Genomic DNA, 22788 nt, shown 5'->3' with positions numbered 1-22788 from the left:
TTATAATGTATTTCGTACTTAATTTTATAGACAAGCTATATTTAAAATAATTATAATGACAATCCAGTAATGATTCTGTGTAACAAACATTAGGTGATCTACCAGTCATTTTGCCAGCAACTCCAACTCTCTGGAGAACATTCAAGAGTAAGGGAATGAGGGGAGGTGTTTTCATGCCAGCAAAATCCATCCTCCAAGTCCTTGAATGAGAGTTCAAGCAGGAAGCCCCTTGGACTTTCACTCAGAGTATTTTTGCTCTTGCTTTAAACCCAATACCAACAAAGTTACTTTGCCTTCCAGAGTCAGGGCAAATTGCTAGAGGCAGATACACTGACAGCAAATGAGGAAGCAGGTGATAGCAGGGTGCAAAAGAGAAAATGGAGAAGTGCCACAAGCAGACACAGTGACCCGGGAGTTTAGGGCATCTGTCCTAGAAGCAAATAGTCCTACGTGCCCCAGAGCCATGATGGTATTGCGTCTGGCCCTTCACATCATCAACTTTCCTTCTGTCGTCTTTTCTTATCAAGTTAGCTAACACCCAGTGTAGTCTTGCTTCAAGAGTAGAATCCAGTGACTCATCACTTACATACAACACCCAGTGCTCATCCCGTCAAGTGCCCTCCTCAATGCCCATCACTCATTTTCCCCAGCTCCCGCCCCCATCAGGCCTCCGTTTGTTCTCTGTATTTAAGAGTCTCCTGTGGTTTGCCTCTTTCTCTGTTTATATCTTACTTTTCATTCCCTTCCCCCGTGATCATCGGTTAAGTTTCTCAAATTTCACATCGTCATCAATTTCCTGATGACAAACCTCATTAACTCACAAGCTAGATACAATATTTCACTTAATTGTCTACACAGTAAAGGTTTACTTTCAACTCAAGAGGGGAAAATTCAAACTTGAAAACAATCAGATAACTATCCCAATCGTGAAAAAACATTTTCACCTTACAAAAATGATCACTTCAGGATCCCCATTTAGTCTACGGGAGTTACTCAGACCTTTGAATACAAAGCACCTCTAGTGTATTAAAAATGTAATATGAGTTGCAAACAACAAAACCAGCTTACATTATACAATTGCATTAAACAAGCATATAAATATATTAGTTGCATACATGAGTCATCTCTTACAAAAAATTCTTCAATAAAAAGTTTAGTCTATGTGGAAATAAAATTTACCCATATAAACTGAAGTAGTCAGATTGCATTCAAAAATAATAGAAATGAGACTCTAAGAAAGTACTAAAAATTAATTCTAATTTAGATTACTATTAAAATACCTACTAAAATATATTTAAAATGTGAAGACACATATGAATCCATAGTTCAACCTAATATTCTGAAAAGTTCAAATCATAATAATGATCGTTTCAGTGATGGAAAATATTTTACTATATTTCCCCATGCTTGGAGAATTTTAGGACCATTTCACTTAGATAATTTCTTCCTTCTTTGCCTAGCATTACCTGGAGGTAGGAAGCCACAAGAAAAAAAATAGATACCTGATATTACATATGAGGAAGTTTATCAGTTAACTTTTGGGCCAAATTTATTTTTAATTCATCTTTATAAATATAACAAACCCTTCATAATCATCCCTTGTGGTAAGGTATTTCCTCCTACCAGAAACAACTTTTGCCCATATGTAGATCAACCCTTCAAGTGTTACTTTCCTTATTAAAATGGCTTAATTTTTATGTACCGAAACAGATGAGAATTAGTGAATCTGATCAAGCCTTCAAAACTCTCATCATTTGGGCAGAACTTTTCAGTGTGGTTCTCCTCATTAAAGGAAGGAATGAGGAGGTAGTATCACTTCAGTAAGCAGGTAGAAACTCTTTGTCTAGTGAAACAAGCCAGTCAAGATGAATGGTAGGAAAACATACTCTTTTTTTTTTTATATATAGAGTTGTTCAAAGCTTATTTATTTTGAGAGAGAAAGAGAGAGAGAGAGAGAGAGAATCCCAAGCAGGCTCTTGGATTATATTCCATGCTATTTGTGCAGAGCTTGATGCAAAGCTCAGTTCCATGAACTGTGAGATCATGACCTGAGCTGAAATCAAGATTCAGCTGCTCAAGTGACTGAGCCACCCAGGCGCCCCAACATATTCACTCTTCAATGTGCTACGTGATTTACTTACATAACTGAGTGGCTACCTGGTGGCTTGAGGAGTATTATTAATTGTGAATTCTGCCAGCATCCTGCTATTCCCCCTCTGCATCCCACATTTCAGTGTCTCTGGCATTTGCTAAGTAAAGTTTTAGTTTTTCATACTGTCCCAATATTTCCACCTCCAAGTCTTTGAATTAATTATCTTCTTTCTTGGGAAGAGTTGGGGTAGGGAAACAATCCAAAGTACATCCTTATAACAAAAGGGATGTTAAGTTACTACATGCCAAGGAAAGTATCTTACAACAATCTTCCAATTTTTCCTGGAAGGAGTCCATGACTACCCTGCATTTGTTGAAAGGTTCTTTCATGAATGATTGCAGCCCAGAATGTCCTAAATGAAATTGTCTGTTCAGATACTGAGTGGTTCATTCAACTCTTATGCAATCCTTTCCAAATTTGCTTATCCTTTCTTTTCAGAAGAGCAATCTTAGAGACATAATCACACAGGGAAGATGGAAATATATTCATCCAACTTGACTGGCCTGGAGGAATTCTCTCAAAATTCTATGATACTCTCTAACTTAAGACTTCAAGAGCAATGTTCCACAGAACATAAGTCCCATAATAGTCATGTTTGGTTTAAAAACTACTTTTGACCTTGTTCTAGTATTTCTTGATTGCTTTGTCCCTGTTTCAAAGTGGGATCATTTGCGGCAAGCTTCATCTTAAACATCTTCCTAGGAAAGACACAAAGAAATGGAAAGACATACCATGCTCATGGATTGAAAGAACAAATATTGTTAAAATGTCTGCACTACCCAAAGCCATATACACAATTCCTAACAAAATACCAATAGCATTTTTCACAGAACTGGAACAAATAATCCTAAAATTTGTATGGAACCACAAAAGACCCTGAATAGTGAAAGCAATCTTGAAAAAGGAAGACAAAACTGTAGGTACCACCACGACAGACTTTAAGTTATATTACAGAACTACAGTAATCAAAACAACATGGTACGCTTGGGTGGCTCAGTCAGTTAAGCGTCCGATTTTGATTTCAGCTCAGATCTTGATTTCAGGGTCGTGGTTTCGGTTACAAGCATGGACTGTTATAAAAACAGACATATAGATCAATGGAACAGAATAGAAAACCCAGAAATAAACCTACAATTAAATGACCAATTAATCTTTGTCTAAGTAGAAAAGAATATGCAATGAGAAAAAAGTCTCTTCAACAAGTGGTGTTTGGGAAACTGGACAGCAACATGCAAAAAAATGAAACTGGGCCACTTTCTTACACCACACACAAAAATAAATTCAAAATGGATGAAAGACCTAAATGTGAGACTTGAAAGCGTCAAAGAACTGTAAGAGAACACAGGCAGTAGTTTCTCTGATATCGGCCATAGTAACATTTTTCTAAATGTCTCCTGAGGTAAGAGAAATAAAAGCAAAAATAAACTATTGGAACTACAAAAAAATAAAAAGCATCTGCACAGCAAATGGAACAACTAACGAAAATGAAAGACAACCTACTAAATGAGATTTTTGCAAATGACATATCCAATAAAGCATTAGTACGCAAAACATATAAAGAACTTATACAAGTCAGCACCGAAAAAAACAAGTAATCCAACTTAAAAATGGGCAGTAGACATGAACAGACACTTCTCCAAAGACATCCAGATAGCCAACAGGCACATGAAAAGATGCTCAACGTCCCTCATCATCAGGGAAATGCATATCAAAACCACAGTGAGAGACCACCTCACACCTGTTAGAATGACTGAGATCAAAAACAGAAGAAACAACAAGTGTTGGCAAGGATGTGGAGAAAAAGGAGCCCTCATGAACTGTTGGTGGGAATGCAAACTGGTGTGGAAAACAATATGGGGTTTCCCCCAAAAGTAAAAAACAGTGCAACCCTATGATACAGGAATCACACTACTGTGTATTTACCCAAAAAACCACAAAAACACTAACTCAGAGGGATACATGCACCTCTGTGTTTATAGTCTCATTATTTACAATAGCCAAATTGTGGGAGCAGCCCAGTGTCCATCGACTAATGAATGGATAAAGAAGGAGTGGCATATATACATACAATAGATTATTACTCAGCCTTAAAAAAAGAATGAAATCTTGCCATTTGTAATGACATGAATGGAGCTAGAGAGCTTTGCTTGCTTATAATGCTAAGCAAAATAAGTTAGAGAAAGATAAATACCACGATTTCACTCATATGTGAAATTTAAGAAATGAAACAGATGAGCAAACATCAGAAAAGAAAGAGAGGAACTAAGAAACACACTCTTAACTGTACAGAACAAACTGATGGTTTCCAGTGGGTGGGTGGATGGGTAAAACAGGAGATGGGGATTAAGAAGCACTTGTCATGATGAGCACCAGGTGAGGTATAGAATTTTTGAATCACTACATGTATATCTGAAACCAATATAACACTGTATGTTAACTATACTGGAATTAAAATAAAAACTTAAAAATAAAACACAAAGCATAGTCCCAGGAGACCAGAAGAACTATTTCATTCTCCTATCGGTGAGGTCCCCCAATCGCCAGGGACCAGGGTAACCTGGCCTGAGCCTCCTGTGATCTGCGTAGAAGCAGGCCAAGCGAGGTTCACGAAGAGGTGAGTACACTCATTAAGGGTCTCTTGGGGGATTCAGCAGGGGCCAGTGGCTTTTTATAGGGAGAAACTAGTTCCTAGCACATAGGACGTAGTCAATAAATACTTATTGAATAGATGGATTGTATGAATGACCATCAAGGAATAAATGAATGAACAGTAGTCAGGAAACGTGGGAAAGCAAGGAAATGCAAGACACGCCAGAGACTGCAAATGCGAGGGAGCCCGTCAGAGAAAGGCAGTCAGAAGCTTTCCAAATGAACCAAGGACCTGGTTGCAAACAAAGCCACGACAAAAATAATCTTGAATCAGAAAACAGCCTGTGTTAATAGGCTGGGTCCTTAAGAAGTGACCAGTAAGCTCCATAAGGTCTAATCGCCATAAAAATAGTGGTAACAACAATAACAACAACAGTAACGGTAATAATAATGAAAGAAGCGCTTCCCATGAGCCACCTATTGTGCTAAGTGCTTTACACAGATTTTCCTTTTTAATCCTCACAATGCTAAGGGGCAGCTACTATTATTATTCCCATCTTACAACTGAAGACACTGAGGCGCACAGAAAGTTGTATATAACATCGCGCCCCAAATCACGCGGGTAGTAGGCGGTGAAACCAAGATTCCAACTCAAGTCTACGGAAGTTCAAAGCCCCTGATGAATCACCGCGTTACACTATCTTCTCTACCTACTTCTGCTGCTTAGCACAGTACCAGGCTTCTAACAGATGCTCGGCACTATGTGTTGAACAGACAGGGAATGTGGGATTATGACACTGTTGGGAAATTGAGCACGTTCCTGACCACATCACTAATTTTCACATATGAACACATGGCCTTACTTTGTTTTAGAAGCTAATACGTGGGTCCGTAAAGGACTGAAACCCCATCTCAAGGCTAGCACAGTATTTTGGCATAGTGTCATCCACCTCAAGCTGGACTGACATCATGTTACTATCATTATCATTTTCTGAGCATCGATAGCATGCTTTATATAGCACATAGATTTAGATCCAAGAACTTTTTCAAATCTAATTAGTGTGACTTACATCCTCTTTTGCATGTTGAGTCACCTCCGATTCTGATGTTCCTTTTCATCTATAATTGCTGAGACCTTTACATTATGCATTTTATGGACTCTCACAGTTAGAAAGGGCTTTAGAGCTACAGCTCATCATTTCATTTTACAAATGAAAAAAAAAAGAAGCCTTGAGATATGAAATAATTCCAACCTACTTTTTTTGAGTACTTGTTAATGTACCAGCCTCTGGCCAAGTGCTGCTCTTACACCCTTATTTAACTTAAGTATGAATATAGATATTGTCACCAACTCTGTTTGGCAGAGAAGGAAACTGGGGCATGGTGATTTGCTCATCTAACTAGTATACGGAAGAGTCAGGATATTAACCCAGGGTCCGGCGCCAAACCTGAGCTTTCAGCCGCATGATGTGTCTATGGCCACCCAACTTATCAGAGGCCGGTGGAGTCTGGGACTCAAGTCTGTGGCATCCTAGACCAGGCTTCACTTCATTATACCACTGTGTTTTCCTTCATAGTTTTAAGTGCAGTGATACTTCTGGACCCATTTTGACCAGCTGAGAACGATGATTTGTAAAATCTGCCGTCTTCAATGTTACTCCTCGTTCTATTGCTTTCTTTCAGAGAAAAATGTTTTCAATAGCTTCCCAAAGTACGGCACGGAGGAACACACGCTCTCCCGACTCAGGGCACAGAGGAAAAGAACAGATTTTTCTCCGTGAGCCATCTCCGGAGTAAGAAGCCACACTTACATAGATAATGGAGAGAACTCCATTATAGTTTTTGGTGGAAACGTTGAGAACGATCTTCAGCTGTGAGACGAGCACTTGGAAGGCAGCAGCTGTTGTGAATCCGCCAACCAAAGGATCTGCCAAGTACCTCACTATGAATCCGATCTGCAAAGCTCCAAATATCAACTAGTATGAGAAGGAAAGAAAAAGTTAAAGTTTGCCTGGAAGAAGGACCAATTCTCTTGAACTGGCAACGAATTAAACCAACCAGCACCAGTAGGGGCGTCGGGGGCTCAGTCGGTTCAGCGTCTGACTTCCACTCAGGTCATGATCTCACAGTTGTGAGTTCAAACCCCATGTCAGGCTCTGTGCTGACATCTCAGAGCCTGGAGTCTGCTTCTGACTCTGTGTCTCCCTCTGCCCCTCCCCAACTCGTGCTCACTTGTGCTATCTCTCAAAAATAAGTAAACATTAGGGGTGCCTGGGTGGCTCAGTCGGTTAAGCGTCCGACTTTCACTCAGGTCATGATCTCGCGGTTCGTGGGTTCGAGCCCCACGTCGGGCTCTGTGCGGACAGCTCAGAGCCTGGAGCCTGTTTCAGTCTGTGACTCCCTCTCTCTCTGACCCTCCCTTGCTCACGCTGTCTCTCTCTCTCTCTCTCTCTCCTAGAAGTAAATAAAACACTTTAAAAAATAATAAATAAATAAACATTAAAAACAAAAACAAAAAATAAACTCAACAGTTAAAACTCTGGTAACCTGCTGATAACACACAGATACTTGTAGGAAACAAATCTGGATTTCCCAATGCCCCTCTACCAATCTAAAATTTGAAAACTGTGGTAATGAGAACCTTGAAGTGTTTCTAGATATGCAATGTGTAAATGCAAAAATCATGTGGCTTATTCCTTTGACTTTCAGATCCCACGGCTCTGCTCACCAGGACACTTTTTTCTCCTTTGTGGGTTCTGCATACTTCCCTTCCCTCATTCTCATTACAATCACACATGGGGCGCCTGGGTGGCTCAGTTGGTTGAGCATCTGACTTGGGCACAGGTCATGATCTCATGGTTCTTGGGCTTGAGCACCATGTAGGGGTCTGGGCTGACAGCTCGGAGCCCGCTTTGAGTACTCTGCCCCCCTCTATGCCCCTCCCCCGCTCACTCTCTCTTTCAAAAATAAATATTAAAAAAATTTTTAATAAAAAATCCGGGTGCTCGCTTTGGCAGCACATATGCTAAAATTGGAACAATACAGAGAAAAAAATGGAATCACACATGTTCTTCTGATTTTCTTCCTGCCTCTAACTTTTAGGATATCTGAACCCCAGTAAGCAAGGTCTTGCTGACTATTTCAGGATCTGACCTAAAACAATATAAGTTAGAAAAGAACCTTGGGGGTCCCATAAATCGCTCGGTTGTGCTTCTAAATGAATCTTTAAGTTCACATGCTTTATACTGTTATTTCATGTTAAAATCATGCCAACCTATACTGTACTTGTAATCCCATTACCTGTATGATGCCAACCAAAAGAGTAAGGGTGCTTGCGATCAATACTCTTGTTGCATCTCTAGCCTCATAGTCTAGCGTGGTGGCATTGAATGCAGTGCCATTACTGCTTGATATGTGAAAGTGCTCGTCAGGGGCCATGCTCAGAACAACAGATCCCACCATTAAACTGACCACCGGGAAAGGCCCTGGGGAAGAAAAGGTCCATCAATTAATACTTATTCATCACACATGTTTAGGTTCACCAACACGTCTACATAGGGAAATTATTCACCGTGGTTGGGAAGATATTGCTTCTTCACAGAAGAAGCTACAAAGCAGACGCTTCAAGGCATTTGTGACCCAGAAATGAGCAAGAGAAACATGTAGATAGGCAATTACAATATAGCATTCCGGATGCTTTGTGAATACTCCAGGGAGGTTGTCTAAGCGGTCTGTGTGTGGTCTTCATGTGAACTGGGGCGGGGGCAGGGGGTGGGGAGCTTGTTGGCAGAGGCGGCAAACAAGCTGGGTGCTGATTTGTTCCATCTCGCTTATTCCATACAAGCTCATTTCCCAGAGCATCCAGTGTCCTGATCTCTGCGGAGCTGAAGAGCTTGATCAATATTACAGGGTCCGAATTAGGATAAACGGCAAAGAGAGCACATAGTTTCTCTTTTTCTCTTTTTGAGACAAATTATTTTTTCATATCACATGCCAGTCTAGAAGATATTATGCTTTAAAAGCATCCCCTTTCACGCATTCACTCCTGATGTTTTTATACGTGATGATGATCCTATCCTTTGGTCACGGAAGCCTTTACCAGTTGGGAGGGCTCATTACCAAAATCCAATAACCTGGAGTGCCTAAACGGATCGATTACCAAAGAGGAAAAAACCCAGCTCCTACGTTCCTCGTGTTGTCAAGCATTTGATACGGATAGATTCTCCCAGGTGAGGAAGTGTTCTCAATTAACTACCTTTTCCTGATCTCCTTCCGTGGACAAGGCAGTGTGCTAGATACTGGGGACAGTACAACTAAGGACAAGGACATGGGCTGGAGGTACGGGACATGGCTGTGTTTGTTTCAAGAGGGTTGTCCAGGTAGACACGTCTAGCCAGCAGATGGATGTAGGCGCAAAATTATCTCAAGTATAAATGTCAAAGTCACAAAATAGCATTAAGACATTCATTTACTAGAACATCCTAGCGAGAAAGAGAATTCAAAATTTAGGAACAGCAGAAAATAAGCCTATTTTGAGCCATACAAAGAAGGAAAGCTAAGCTTAGTTTCCAAATAGTTTTGGCACAAGTTTGCCAGCTTTCCAGTATTAGTGACTTAAAATGAGTATAGTTTTTAATGAAATGATGAATATGTATTTGATGAACATTATTTAGTAAATGATAAGCTAGTCTAATAAAACAGGAGGTTTGAAGACCTCTTGAAGATATTTTCTATTTTGGAAGAGAACACTTTCTAAATATGGACTTACATTTATTACATTTTTAAAAATAAAAATATGCTAGAATTTGAAGGTAGGCTGCCATTTTGACCAACCTTTCAATGTTCTCCTCTTTATTAAAAAAAAAAGAGTTAAGTATAAACTTAATACTGACGAGATGTTACTTTGAAAGCTAAGAAGAACCGCTGCATCATTGAATAGAAAAATCAGGCAAAACATTGAAGCCCTGCTTTCCTGGAAGACATTATTAACAAAGATATGGAAGTATAATACACGTACTATAGCCAAAACACGTTAAACATGAATAAATACAATCATAGTATATGCTTATAATTACCAACTGAGATGTGTCTTGATGTTCCAAAGATAAAATACGTTAGGATAGGGAAAAAAGCAGAGTAGAGACCATATCCAACGGGAACAGCAGCCAGGAGAGCGTACGCCATGCCTGCAAGTACATCCGAAATGATTTAATTCACAAATAAAAGTTGTGGTATTATTTCTACTGTGAAAACAAAGACTTTTTCATAGATAGCCCCACTTGGCAGCTTGCCCTGAGTGGTCTCCTTATATTGCCTGCAGTCTGCGGCTAGACTAGGGTATAGAATATGGTCTAATTCAGCCGAATAATGATTGTGTCCACACACATCACCTACATAAATAAATTGAATTGACAGGTAATCCAATTATCCAATGATCAGATGGGTGGAAAAAAGGCAAGGCAGCTGGTTAAAATTTTTATCAGTTCTGTCAGGGAAGTACGAATCAAAACCAACTGAGATAACACTTCACTCCGATCAGAGTGGCTAAGTGAACAGCTCAGGAAACAACAGAGGTTGGCGAGGATGCGGGCAAAGGGGAGCCCTTTTGCACTGTTGGTGGGAAGGCACACTGGTGCAGCCACTCTGGAAAACAGTGTGGAGGTTCTGCAAAAAATTAAAGAGAACTCCCCTCTGACCCAGCAATTGCACTACTAGGTATTTATCCAAAGGATACAAAAAAGCTGATTCAAAGGGGCACATGCACCCCAATATTTATATTAGCACGATCAACAATAGCCAAGCTATGGAAAGAGCCCAAACATCCATCAACTGATAAAAGGATAAAGAAGATTCACAATGGAATGTTACTCAGTGATCAAAAACAATGAAATCTTACCATTTGCAACCATATGGATGGAACTGGAATGTATTAGGCTAAGCGAAATAAGTCGGTCAGAGAAAGACAAATATATGATTTTATTCATATGTGGAATTTGCGACACAAAACAGGTGAACATAGGGAAGTGAAGAAAACAGAAGATAAAAACAGAAGATAAAAACAGAGAGGGAGACGAGCCCTAAGAGACTCTCAAAGACAGAGAACAAACTGAGGGTTGCTGGTGAGGTGGGGGAACGGGGAGGGGCTTTAGGGGTGATGGGCCTTAACGAGGGCCTCTGTTGGGATCAGCACTGTCAGTGCTGTGAGTGCAAGTGATGAGTCACTAAATTCTACTTCTGAAACCCTTATGACTCTGCATGTTAACTTGGATATACTTAAAATAAAAAAACTTTTTTTAGTGTCATCAATGTGGTCCAAGGTCTCAGAGCAGTTTTTGCACATAGGTGTTTCGTGTGAATGAATGTTCAGAGGGACACAGGCACCGCTGCACTGCCCTCTTCCCCTTTCTTGTTAACAGAAGTTAGATCTTAACAAAGAAAAAGATCACAGTTCTACACAGCAGCAGGCCAGTCGACTCTAGGGGGCTTCCTCCGCGGGGCTGTCTGTCCCAAGCAGCCTCGGGGCCCAGCTGGCGCGCTATGGAGAAGCCTCAGCTTTCCTGTGTACATGGGAATTGGTAGACTGTCACAATGCGTTCTTTCCCCTGTTAAGTACTTCTTAGGTAGTCAGCACATCTTACTTAAATTACCTTCTCACATTTCACTCACTTACGGTGAGAGAAAATCAAGCCCTTTGATCACTGGGCCCTTAACAAAGGATTACAGTTAGAGCAGTTAAAAAAAAGGGGGGGGAGGGGCAAAAACAACCTAAATATCCTAGCTCACAACTGCCCGACATTAGTACTGAATGAATGTCTCAAAAGGGAAAAGTTATTAGCTAAATTATACTTTGCCTACTGTAATTCTATAAATTGAAATTGATGTGATATATAGAAATATGTTTCCTAACACGGAGATGTGGAGAGCACAAAGAAAAAGTGAAGAAAAAGCAGGAATCAAAATCGTGGTAAGCATTCATGCTCCCCTTTTATAAAAGTAAACACGCATGTTGCATGCACAAAAAAAATCTCAAAAGATTTTCAATAATATAGTAAGTCATTTCGATATGCAAAGACTATATAATAAAATAAACGCCCATCTATTCACCATCCAGCTTAAGAAACAAATTGCCTCCTGGCTGGCTCAGTTGGTACAGGGTATGACTCATGATCTCAGTGTTGTGCGTCTGAGCCCCACATTGGGTGCAGAGATTACTTAAAAATAAAATCTTGAAAAACAGACAGACAGGCAGACAGACAATAAGGCAGGAAGGCAGGAAGGCAGGAAGGAAGAGAAAGGGAGAGAGAGAGATGAAGGGGGTGGGGGGGAGGGAGGAAGAAGAAACAAATCACCAGTCAGGCTGCAACTCTGCTTTTCCTCAATCATGTCCTCACCCCCAGAAGGCAACCACTATCCAGAATTTAGTGCTTATCATTTTGGCATTTCTTTATTCTTTTACATAGATCTGCATTTATGTCTAGCAGGCCATTTACTAAGATATTAATGGCTGGTCTACATGGTAGGATCAAAGGAGACTTCTAGTTTGTGAAGAGGTATTTTCTTCATGTTCTTTAGATGTATTTTCCGGTTCCCTACAAAGCGCATTCGTGCATCACCCAACAACCATTGATTACGTACCTACTGTGTGCCAGCACTATTCTAGGGTTCAGGTTGGACAAAAGAAAGTCTCTGCTCTTACAGAATTTGCATTCTAGAATAATCTGTATTACTGATGCAATCATTTTAAGACACGAATGACAACGAGCAATGGCATTACTCACTCATCCAAGAAAATGGAGTAGAAAGATGGCTCCGCAAAGGGAGGGAGGAGCAGGAAATAAAAACAATCTATTTTCTGTGCACTTTTTCCAAGTCTTCCTGAAACTTCACTTTCCTAACCTGGGCTCTGCAGTGTTTACAGGCCTGAAAAAACAGGGACTTTTTCTGTTTCCATACAGTGTCCTACTTAGGGACAACGGCTACCCAAATATATTGTTAACCAGCTTTATTATAAAGGAATTTGGCGCGACAATTTTGAAAGTACACCACTTGTACAGAAACCGAAGCCGTCGGTGTAAGCCGTGGAATGTGTGCTGGGAGCCCCCACGTGCAGGGTGGTGGCGCCTGCTGACAAAGGTGGGGCTCACAAATGTTTGGAAGCATCTAGAAGGCAGAGTAGAAACCAGAGAGCCGTCTCCTTGTAGTTGGGAACGAAGACGGTCCTAAAATGCCTGCGCTGATCGTTTGCTGCCTAGTGGGCATTTTTTTATAACGAAAGTCAAAAAGACCCTGTGATCCTTCTCAACAAGTGGCTTCTCAGTAACTTGAGCCTGACCTGTCTGGTGAGTTGCTCGCCCACTGCTCAGCCATCCGGCCAGTGCTGTGTCCCGAAGCTTGTCGCCACAAGACACAAGAGCACCCCTTCCGAAATCTCAGCTTTGAGTACCTCTACAGGGATACTTTCCTGATTTTTCTAACTAGCTCAGATGTCTTGCTCTGCTCTTCACACTTGAAGTAGCTCCAACTCTATATTTGGCATTTCCACTTAGAGGTCTCACGTATATCTCAAACTTAGCATGTCCAAAAGGACATTCTTCACTTTCCTTCCCAAACTGCCCCTTGGCCAATCTTTGCCATTTTAATAAGTGACATAACCATCTACCCAGTTGCTCAAGCCAACAACCTTGGAGCCATCTGGGATTTTCATCATATTAAACCCATCAGTAGACAGCAGTGGTTGCTGCTCCAAAATATATTCCAGATCTACGTGGATCTCTCTATCTCCTGCGGATCTGGCTCAAACTGACACACCTATCCTCTAGGCTGGGCCGGGTGAGGCGAGCCAGGTGCCTGAGGCACAATATTGAAGGATACCTTCTGAGAGTCAGTGCCTCGCTGTCCATCCTGACGCCAGCCCTGCCCAACCTTATCTCGTTCTGTTTACCAGCCCCCGCCCCTCACACGACACCCACCCACACTAGAATTTTTGTTCCTCCCTTGAAAATACTGAACTCCTTTTGGCCTTGGGCCTTTGGCTGGTAAACTCCCCTTGCTACTCTTGTCACGGCGGTCTCTTCATCCTCTGGATCTCTGACTAAATTTCACCGTGTCAGTAAGGACTTCCTTGACCATTGTCCCTAAAATAAACACTCCAGAGACACCTGGGGTGACTCAGTCGGTAGAGGGCCCAACTCTTGACTTCAGCTCAGGTCAGAATCTCAGAGTCATGGGATTGAGCCCTATGTCTGAGCGTGGAGAGGGCTTAGGATTCTCTCTCTCTCCCTCTGCCCCTCTCCATTTGCGCTCTCTCTCAAAAAAAAAAAAAAGAAATAAAGAAATAAAGTAAATATTCCCTCCTCAAAGTAATCCCTATTATAGAGTATTTATTCCAACACAATGGATTACATCTATCACAGTCTGTAATTATTTTTCTTTTTATCTTTTTATTTATTTAATTAATCCTTCTGTCTACAATTCAAATGGAACTCCATGAGGTCATATCTGTACTGTCAATAAACCATTTAATCCTCAGGGCTGAACGCCTGGCATCCAGAATTGGTTTATAAGTATTATTAAGTGAAGGATGAATGAATGCATACATGAACCAGGTTAGCCTCCCAAAACTTACAAAGATAACTTTATAGAGACAAAAAAATTTTTGTGGATTTCTCATCTATGGAAAAGGAGTTAATAATAATTTTTGTGAGGATTAAGCAAGATAATTGGCCAAAGCCAGCATAGTGTCTCGTACTTGGTAGACAAAATTACAAGTAGGGTTAATTCTTACAAGAAACCTGTCTTGGAAAATTTGGGAGCTATGGAGTTTGAAATACTGTTTTCCACATATAAAGGTGATTCCTTACAGAAATGCAATTCAGTCCCCTTCACCAAATGTTTATGAGGCCATCTATTTTGTGCCAGTCCCTACGCCAGGCCCCAGCTAAACGCACGTTAGCTGGACGGTCCCTGTCCCTCAGGAGTCGCGCGGAACTGCTCCAGCAGAGCTCACTGTGCACACGTTCACGTGGCGTCGTCTAACTAACGGACTGTCCGGCCCAACCTCCTCTCCCACCCTCCTTTGTGACGGAAAACACGGTTGGCCAGGCCGGGGCTTCACACGAGGGACACAGAACACCCTCCTCTGGGGACATCTACCTGGCCTGCTCCGAGTAACCTTGAGAGCTTTTGGGGCAAAGGTTGGCTCATGACATTGCTCAACGACTATTACTAACTTCTAAAATAGTCCATTTCCAAGCCATCTTTCCACACACATCCCCACCCTGACCTACTTCCCATTATTTGCCACTCTCAGACCTCACCTCCACAGAAGGTCGACTCTGACAGCTCAACCTCTAGGAAGCTGTTCCCAATCCCCTAAGGCCGGGCTGTGAGCCTCTGTGCACGCTCACTTCCTGGGCCTTGTTACCCTTGTCACAGCCCTTGTTGAATGGTTATTATCCACTTTCCCAGTGGACCGTGAGCTCTTTGAAAGCAGGTGGTACAGCTCATTCATGGCAGCATACCTGGCGCCTAGAGCATACTAGGTGCCCCGTAAAATTATAATAATAAATGAGACTTGTTTCCATGGTCCAAAGACTTGGTAGAGTTGGGGGGAACAGCTGAAGCAAGCCCATGGGGGTGGGGACAGAGAAGAATGCCCAGAGTGCTATTCACCAACTGTGCAACAGATTTCCAAGAGGTTCATGGAAATAAAGTATGAAGCCAGCTTAAAAACAAAACAAAGCACCTCTGTTGAGACATTTTGCCAGAGATTAAAATAAGGTTGATGGATTAAAAAAAGGAAGGAGGACAGAAAAAAAAAAACACTTATATATAACACTCCAGACTAAAACACTTCCTTCACTTTCCCTTAAGCCATTTAAAAAGTTTTCAATGTTTTATTTATTTTTGAGAGAGAGAGACACACACACAGAGCACAAGCGGGGGAGGGGCAGAGAGGGAGACACAGAATCTGAATGAAGCAGCTCCAGGCTCTGAGCTGTCAGCACAGAACCTGACGCAGGGCTTGAACCCACAAACCCGTGAGATCATGATCTGAGAGCCAAAGTTGGATGCTTAACCGACTGAGCCACCCAGGCGCCCCTCCCCTTTAAGCCACTTTCAAATTGTAGGTCAAGACCCATGTGTGGGATGCAAAATAATTGAATGGACTGCAATGGTCACTTAAGAAATCTCAGCAGAACAGCACAGGACAGAATAGAAACTAGAAGTGCATCACTCGTAGTGGAGGAAGATGAGTATTTCTCAAAACTTGAGATACGTGTGTGTAGATCGAGATGTAATGTGTATTTCTTACTGTGAGTTGTAGTCAATAGAGACTGAGAAGCCACCGCCTAGCTGCTAGGGCTGTAGCGGGCGCCATGCCGCGGGGGAGGCAGCAGCGTCTCCCAGGAAGCGAGCTCGAAGGAAGAGGAGGGGAGAGGCGAATCGAGGCACTCAGGGCTCTAGACGAAAGATGAAGACCTCGAGGGGTCAGCAAACCTTGGGCACAGCCGCCCGGAGTCAGGAGGAAGGTATGGCCTGGAGACCGTCACTCTCGCGGAGCCGAGTCACCCACACTTACCCTGCAGAGTGCCCACTAGCCCAGTACTGACTCCCGAGATGATGTCACTGAGGAGCCATTCCTTGATCCGGTACTTGGGGAGCCAGTCCAGGATGGGCAGGAGAGTCTTCAGCACGGCCAGGCCTCTCTTCCTTGAACAACTGTCAGAAGGCAAGAAATCGGAGTTTCTAGTCCCATCTTGGCCATGACCATGGGCTGGACCCTGCTGATCTTCATAACCATTTAGAAAAAGAGTAAGAATTGCATGGAAAATACTAAGCCTCAAGCACTTACCGTGCTTTTGCCAAGAACTCTACCTACCCTTTTAAGTCGCTGCAGCAGAAAACAGAGGATTCAGTGTCCCTTCCCTCTCCCACCTTTGTAATCCTCTGAGAAAATATCCCTACACAAGGACCCATTTTCTAGACCAGCCACAGGTCGAGCAATGTGGAGGCTCTAAATGGAGATTAATTTTCAGACTTCTAACCCAGGCGCCTTCTCCTACTTCTTTTTCTTTAAAGGAAAATAAACACGCTCTATTTATTTTGGCAATACAAGCTGGGCGCCAGTTTATACAAAAAAAAAAAACAAAACTTAACATGAAAAATTTATACTTTGTTGTACCGTGCTACTAAGTATTTTTTCAATTCAGCACCCAAAGACAAGAGAAAACAAATATTAAGAGTGTATGGACATTATTTGACTCTTCATTCAACAAAATTCTTTCACTTACGTTTATGAGACAATTGGAAATGTTGATGTTTTTCATACTAAGGAATTATTTTTTAGGTGTAATTATTTTTTAGGTGTAATAAGGGAATTGTGGTTATTTTTTCCTACAGAGTCCTTAGAGATATAAAGTGAAATATACAGACAAAAAGATACACTCTGTGGAATCGTTTCAAAAAAAAAAATAATAATAATCACAGAGTCGGGGCCAGCGGGTGGCGGTAGAGCTTGGCTGCTGAAGCCGGGTGCTGGGGAACACCTCGGAGGGGGGCTTCGGGACACGACTCGGTCTACTTTTACATATACTTACGTTCTGTAATAAAAGGATTTTTAAAAGAAAGAAAATCTGTCACCAGTTGACAGTTCTCTAGCTGGTTTCGATGGCGATGTCTCCTTACGGGGGGCCTGCTGGGGTCTGGGACGTGAGAGAGGCCCCCCTCCCTGGGGGACCCCCTCCCTGGGAGACCCCTTCCCTGGGGGACCCCCCTCCCTGGGGGACCCCCCTCCCTGGGGGACCCCTTCCCTGGGGGACCCCCCTCCCTGGGGGGAGGCCTTGGCTCCGTGTCTGAGCGGCGTCCTTCCTAGATGAGCTGGGCCTTTCAGGGGCCCCTGCTCAGGTGACGGGTTTACCCGTGAACTCTTCCATGGAGCCCCTTTCTTCTCCACTGTTTCCAGCCTGACCTTCGCAAGAAGGCCGCAGGAGCCCGGCGTGCCCGGCGTGCCCGGTGTACCCCAAAGCGCGCTCCAGGTACCCTCACGGAAGGGGCGAGCGCGCGACGGGGCTCTCGGAGCACGCGCTCCCGGGATGAGTTTCCCGGACTCGGTCCGTGCGGACGGCAGGAGCCGGGGCCGCCCTGAGCCCGCCCTCGCCCCCCGCGCGCCCTCGCCCCCGGCCAAGCCCCGCGTCCCACGCCCCGCGCGCCCCCCGCGCCCTCGCCCCCGCCCCGCGTCCCCCGCCCCGCGTCCCCCGCCCCGCGTCCCTCGCCCCCCGCGCCCCCCGCGCCCTCGCCCCGCGCGCCGCCCTCTACCTGCAGCCCGTGGCCAGGCCCTCGCGCAGCGTCCTGCGCTCCTGCAGGCGCCGCTCGCAGCGCTGCTGGAAGGCGAGCTCGCTGTACACCGGCCGCGACACCACGTAGCCGCAGCCGTACTCGGGGGGCGGCGGCTCCGACCCGCTGCCGGGCGCTGCCATGGCCTGCGAGGCGGAGGCGGGGAGGGGGGCCGAGACAGGGGACAGGGGGACGTTAGCGGCCGCCCGGCCCCGCCTGCGGCCGCCGATCCCGGGGCGCACCCGCCTGCAGCGGGGCGCGTGGGGGCCGCAGGCTTCGAGGGACGCGAGGCCGCCCCGGGGTCTTCAGGCGCTCGAGCGCGTCCCCTCCTCGGGCAGCCGGGGCGCTGTCCGCGTCCTGAAGCCTCCCCGACCCGGGATGGACCCGCAGCGCGTGCGGCGCTGGACGGGACTCGGCTCCCCTCTCTGGCCGCTCGCGACCCAGGGCGGGACCCCGGCGCGCCCCGGAGAGGAGCAGGGGCCCCCCGGCCGGACGCGGGACCCCAGGCCACCGCCCCGGGCCCGAGGCCGCGTGCGCCGCGGGCGGCTCTCCCGGGGCAGAACCTCGGGGACGGGGCGCAGGCCTGGGGTCCCCGCTCCGTCTCCGCCTCTCAGGCAGAAGGCTGCGCCGCCCCCGCGCGCCCCGCGACCCCAGGCGGCCGGTCCGCAGCCGGCGCGGCCCCGGGAGCCGAGGCGCAGCGCGGTCAGGCCGGCTCACCTGCTCGGCCCCGCCCGGAACGCCCCCGGGGCCGCGGGTCCCCCGCCTTTATAGCGAGCGCGCCGGAGGCCGGGGGACGCGTTATTTATGCAGCAACAGAGACACCTCCGTCGAAACGCGGAGCCCAAAGCCGCCGTTTCCCGCCCGTCCATCCGACCGGGAAGGACACGCTACGCCCCTCCCGCTGCCTTCCCTGCCCGACCCGACCCGGAAGGTCGGAGGCCTTACTGGGTGTCACCAGGGTCCCCACCCACCGCCCAGCTCCCGGGCCGGCTGCGCGGGCGGGCGCGGGACGGGGAGCCGCGTCGCGGGGGGCAGGGCCCTGCGTGGGAACGCGGCCGCTGGGACCTTGACCCTGACCGTGGCCCGGCTTGTGGGGGGTCCAGACGCACCGCCGGCGGGCACACAGCTCGCCAGCGCCCTGGGCGCGGGAGGGAAGGGGCGGCGGCCGGGTTTGTGTTTCACGAACGCCCTGCGTTTCTAGAAAGGGTTTCTCCAGAAGCACTCGGTGGCCGCTGGTTAGAGACGGTTCCTAACTTACTCATAAAGTTTAGATACACTGTGTCCGCGCTCTTCCCTCCGCGTGCGCCCGTGTGTTAAGTGTCACAACCCAGGCGTCGGGGGGTCACTCCCTCCCTGCCGACCGCCTGGGCGGTTGACGAAGGAACCAGCTGGGTTAGAGGGGAGCGGAGGCCGGAAAGAGGTGAGGGGCAGCCCCTCTCCCACCTCAGCACGCTTCCGGGTCTTCTGCTGGATCAGCCTTGCTAAAACTGACCGATGCGGGTGAGGACGAAAGACCGAGAGTTTAGTAAACAGGAAGGTTCTCCCATCATCAGTGTTCTGAGCTAAATGCAGAAGAGAGGTCAAAACTGTGCACCTTCTGGGCACCGGCTCGTGGCTGCCCACCTCGCTGGAAAACCCAGCCCGTGACCCTTCTTTCAGCTCCAGGAAACAGAACTCCCCTCGGGAGAACCCCGATGTGAATTCCCCGGAACTGTATTCCGCAAGGTCTGAACATGTGCATGTTCTTAATAAACAAATCAGTCAACAGCTTTCAGAAACTTCCCTGACCCTTAAAGAAGGTTAAAGGATGCCTGGCTGGCTCAGCCAGAAAAGCATGCAACCAGCCCTGAATCGCAGGGCCCCGAGTTCAAGTCCCGCCTTAGATGTGGAGATTACTTAATAAACTATAAATCAAGTTAAGAATGATTGAAGAAGGGAACCAAAAATAAAAATCCAGATCATGAACTTGAGAATTCTATCCACTCACAGGGGAGGTTTTGCTTGTACAGTAGATCCCTGAGCAACACAGGTGTGAACGGCGCAGGGCCACCTATCTATTTTTTTCTCATAAGTACAGTACAATACTGTAAACTCTTCTTTATGATTTTCTTAATAACATTTTGTTTTCTCTACCTTACTTTATTGTATGATACATAAATCACACAAAATATGTGTCAATAGACTATTACATGTTGCCCATAGGTAAGATTTCCAATCAAGAGTTAGCCTTTTTCGCAGTCAAATTTCTGGGAAGTCAAAAGTTATTCGAGAGGGGCGCCTGGGTGGCTCAGCCGGTTAAGCGTCCGACTTCTGCTCAGGTCATGATCTCACGGTTGGTGGGTTCAAGCCCTGCGTCGGGCTCTGTGCTGACGGCTCAGAGCCTGGAGCCTGTTTCGGATTCTGTGTCTTCCTCTCTGCCCCTTCCCCACATACTCTGTCTCTCTCTGTCTCAAAAATAAAGTATAAAAAAATTTAACATAAGTTATTCGAGGAGATTTGACTCCACACTGTTGGAAACCCTTAACATTCACGCTGGTCGAAGATCAGCTGTATATACCAGTGGTTCTTAACTAAGGGCTATTTTACCCCTCAGGGAACATTTGGCAATGTCTGGAGACATTTTTGTTGTCACGCCTGAGGGTACGCTACTGAAATCTAGTGGATGGAGGCCAGGGATGCTATTAAACATCCTATGATAGGGGTTTACTGTCCCTCTAAAGTTCTGTATGTTATTCAAAATATACATCTATTAATAACTTGCTACATGTACTAGACATGTACTAAACATCTCTCTCCATATATATGCATATATGTGTGTCAATAGAGAGAGTGTACAGGCATGCACAGAGTGTACTTTCTATAAGTAACATATTATTGGATGTGTAACTCAACCACACTGAGATAGAGGCAATATTTGTCTTCAGGTCGATTCTGAATGTGTCCGTTCTATACACCCTCACACATAGCTTTAAGTTCCAGTTAAAACACTATCATCTCCGGGAACATTCCTTGATGCTCTCAGCCAGAACTAATCCAGTCCCTTTTCTGAATTCTCTTGGCCCCTTATCTGATTCCCTCTTAAGGTGCCTTTCACTATCTACCTTCTTATAGTACTGTAATTCTGTTTCCATACAAGTCTTATCTCCCTCACTAGGCCAAAGCTTCTTCTTTTTTTTTTTTCCCCAGGCCAAAACTCCTTAAAGGCAAGCACTATGCCTCCCTCAACAGGGAGAATTATTACCTTCTACCATGTTTTCTAAACAGATAAACGTAGACCTCAAACACATTTCTTTTAAAGACTGAAGATTAAGTTATATATTGGTTTATTCCTTTTTAAAAAAAATTAAGTCTATGTCACTGATATCTTCTAGGATGCCTAGAATCTCATATCATCAACTCATATTGTTGGTTCCACAGTAACTCACCTAGATGACTCACAATTCTTAATTTAATTAATTTGGAGATTTTACACAAATATAAATATAACCCATACCGCATTCTGGAATTTCTGCTCCCAGTTACTTGCTATTTTGAACACTTTTAGTCTGGGACAGTCAGCTCTGCGGACCACTTGTTTTGGAACTTCGTGGTGGTTTGGGCAGCGGTGGTAGTGATCCAGGGGAATAGCAAAGGTTTCAGAAGGACAGAGGAGAAAATAGGAGGGAAGGGTGCAACTTTCTTTGGAGAATAGAATTATTCTTTGAACTGCATCTTTCTACATAAGACTTTGGTTTAATAATCATCACACCAGGGGCACCTGGGTGGCTCAGCAGGGTAAGCGTCTGACTCTTGATTTTGGCTCAGGTCATGACGCCAGGGTTGTGAGATCAAGGGCCCCGTGTCAGGCTCTACATTGGATGTGGAGTCTGCTTAGGATTCTCTCTTTCCCTCTACACCACCCGCCCCCCCTTCTCAGAAAATAAAAGTAAAAAATAATCATCACACCATAAGTGTTGCATATACCTGGATGAAGATACTACTTTCTTCTGTTAAATGCCATTTCTAAGGAAGAAATAAATGGTGCATGGACAGAATAGCGTCTCCTTTACAGGTTTCTATAAAAGTAGGGAGTTGCATTTCTCATAGGTCTGAATTTGGCTGTCTTTTAAAAACAGAGAAGAGTAGGATGTGGTAACAGCTTGCTCTCCCTGTCCAATTTACTTGTTATATTAAACACCTCAGATTACTCACGTAGGCTTTACAAATCAAGCCTCACCTGGTTCACACAGAGGTGGGTGGTTCTTATTTATCAGAATTTAATCATTTCTAAGGACTTCTTTCCAAAGAGATAATGTGTCACTTCAAAATAAATGTCAATGTTATTATCACTTTCCAGCACTTACTTAGCCATTAATGCTGATTTAAAATGCATTTCAGGGCACCTGGACAGCTTGGTTGGTTGAGTGGCCGACTTTGGCTCAGGTCATGATTTGTGGTTCGTGAGTTCGAGCCCTGCGTTGGGCTCTTTGCTGTCAGCTTGGAGCCTGGAGCCCGCTTGGGATTGTGTGTGTGTCTCTCTCTCTGACCCTCCCCTGCTCACTGTCTCTCTCTCTCTCTCTCAAAAATAAATACACATTAAAATTTTTTAATGCATTTCTTATTTATGATTTAGGTGTTGGAGTGTAAGACAAACTCCATTATTGGATCTACACATTGATTCATTCAAAGATTTACTCAGCACTTATTAGTGCTGGCCAGGGCTCTAATGATAA

At 44.9% G+C, this 22788-nt stretch overlaps 1 protein-coding gene across 6 annotated transcripts in view; it reads right to left on the bottom strand.

Annotated features, from left to right (window-relative positions):
* Positions 1–18832, bottom strand: part of SLC26A4 (solute carrier family 26 member 4) — a 50141-nt gene extending 31309 nt beyond the window's left edge. For 3 of the 6 annotated variants that reach the window (XM_039247250.1, XM_039247253.1, XM_039247254.1), the window contains exons 1-5: positions 18059–18430; positions 16323–16462; positions 9817–9927; positions 8042–8226; positions 6553–6717 (exon numbers count right to left, since the gene is read on the bottom strand). In XM_039247250.1, coding sequence (XP_039103181.1) covers positions 6553–6717; positions 8042–8226; positions 9817–9927; positions 16323–16462; positions 18059–18219 — 762 coding nt within the window. In that variant the 5' untranslated portion in view covers positions 18220–18430. Of the gene's footprint in view, positions 1–6552; positions 6718–8041; positions 8227–9816; positions 9928–16322; positions 16463–18058; positions 18432–18793 lie in introns of those variants that run through there. The other 3 variants (XM_039247249.1, XM_039247252.1, XM_039247251.1) reach the window with 3 other exon arrangements.
* Positions 18833–22788: the final 3956 nt, after the last annotated feature.

The sequence above is a fragment of the Hyaena hyaena genome, unplaced genomic scaffold (assembly GCF_003009895.1).
Source record: "Hyaena hyaena isolate Hyena2069 unplaced genomic scaffold, ASM300989v1 scaffold_294, whole genome shotgun sequence".
Taxonomy (NCBI): Eukaryota; Metazoa; Chordata; class Mammalia; order Carnivora; family Hyaenidae; genus Hyaena; species Hyaena hyaena.
The sequence above is the reverse complement of the archived record's forward strand: the minus strand, read 5'-3'. Positions and strand labels throughout refer to the sequence as shown.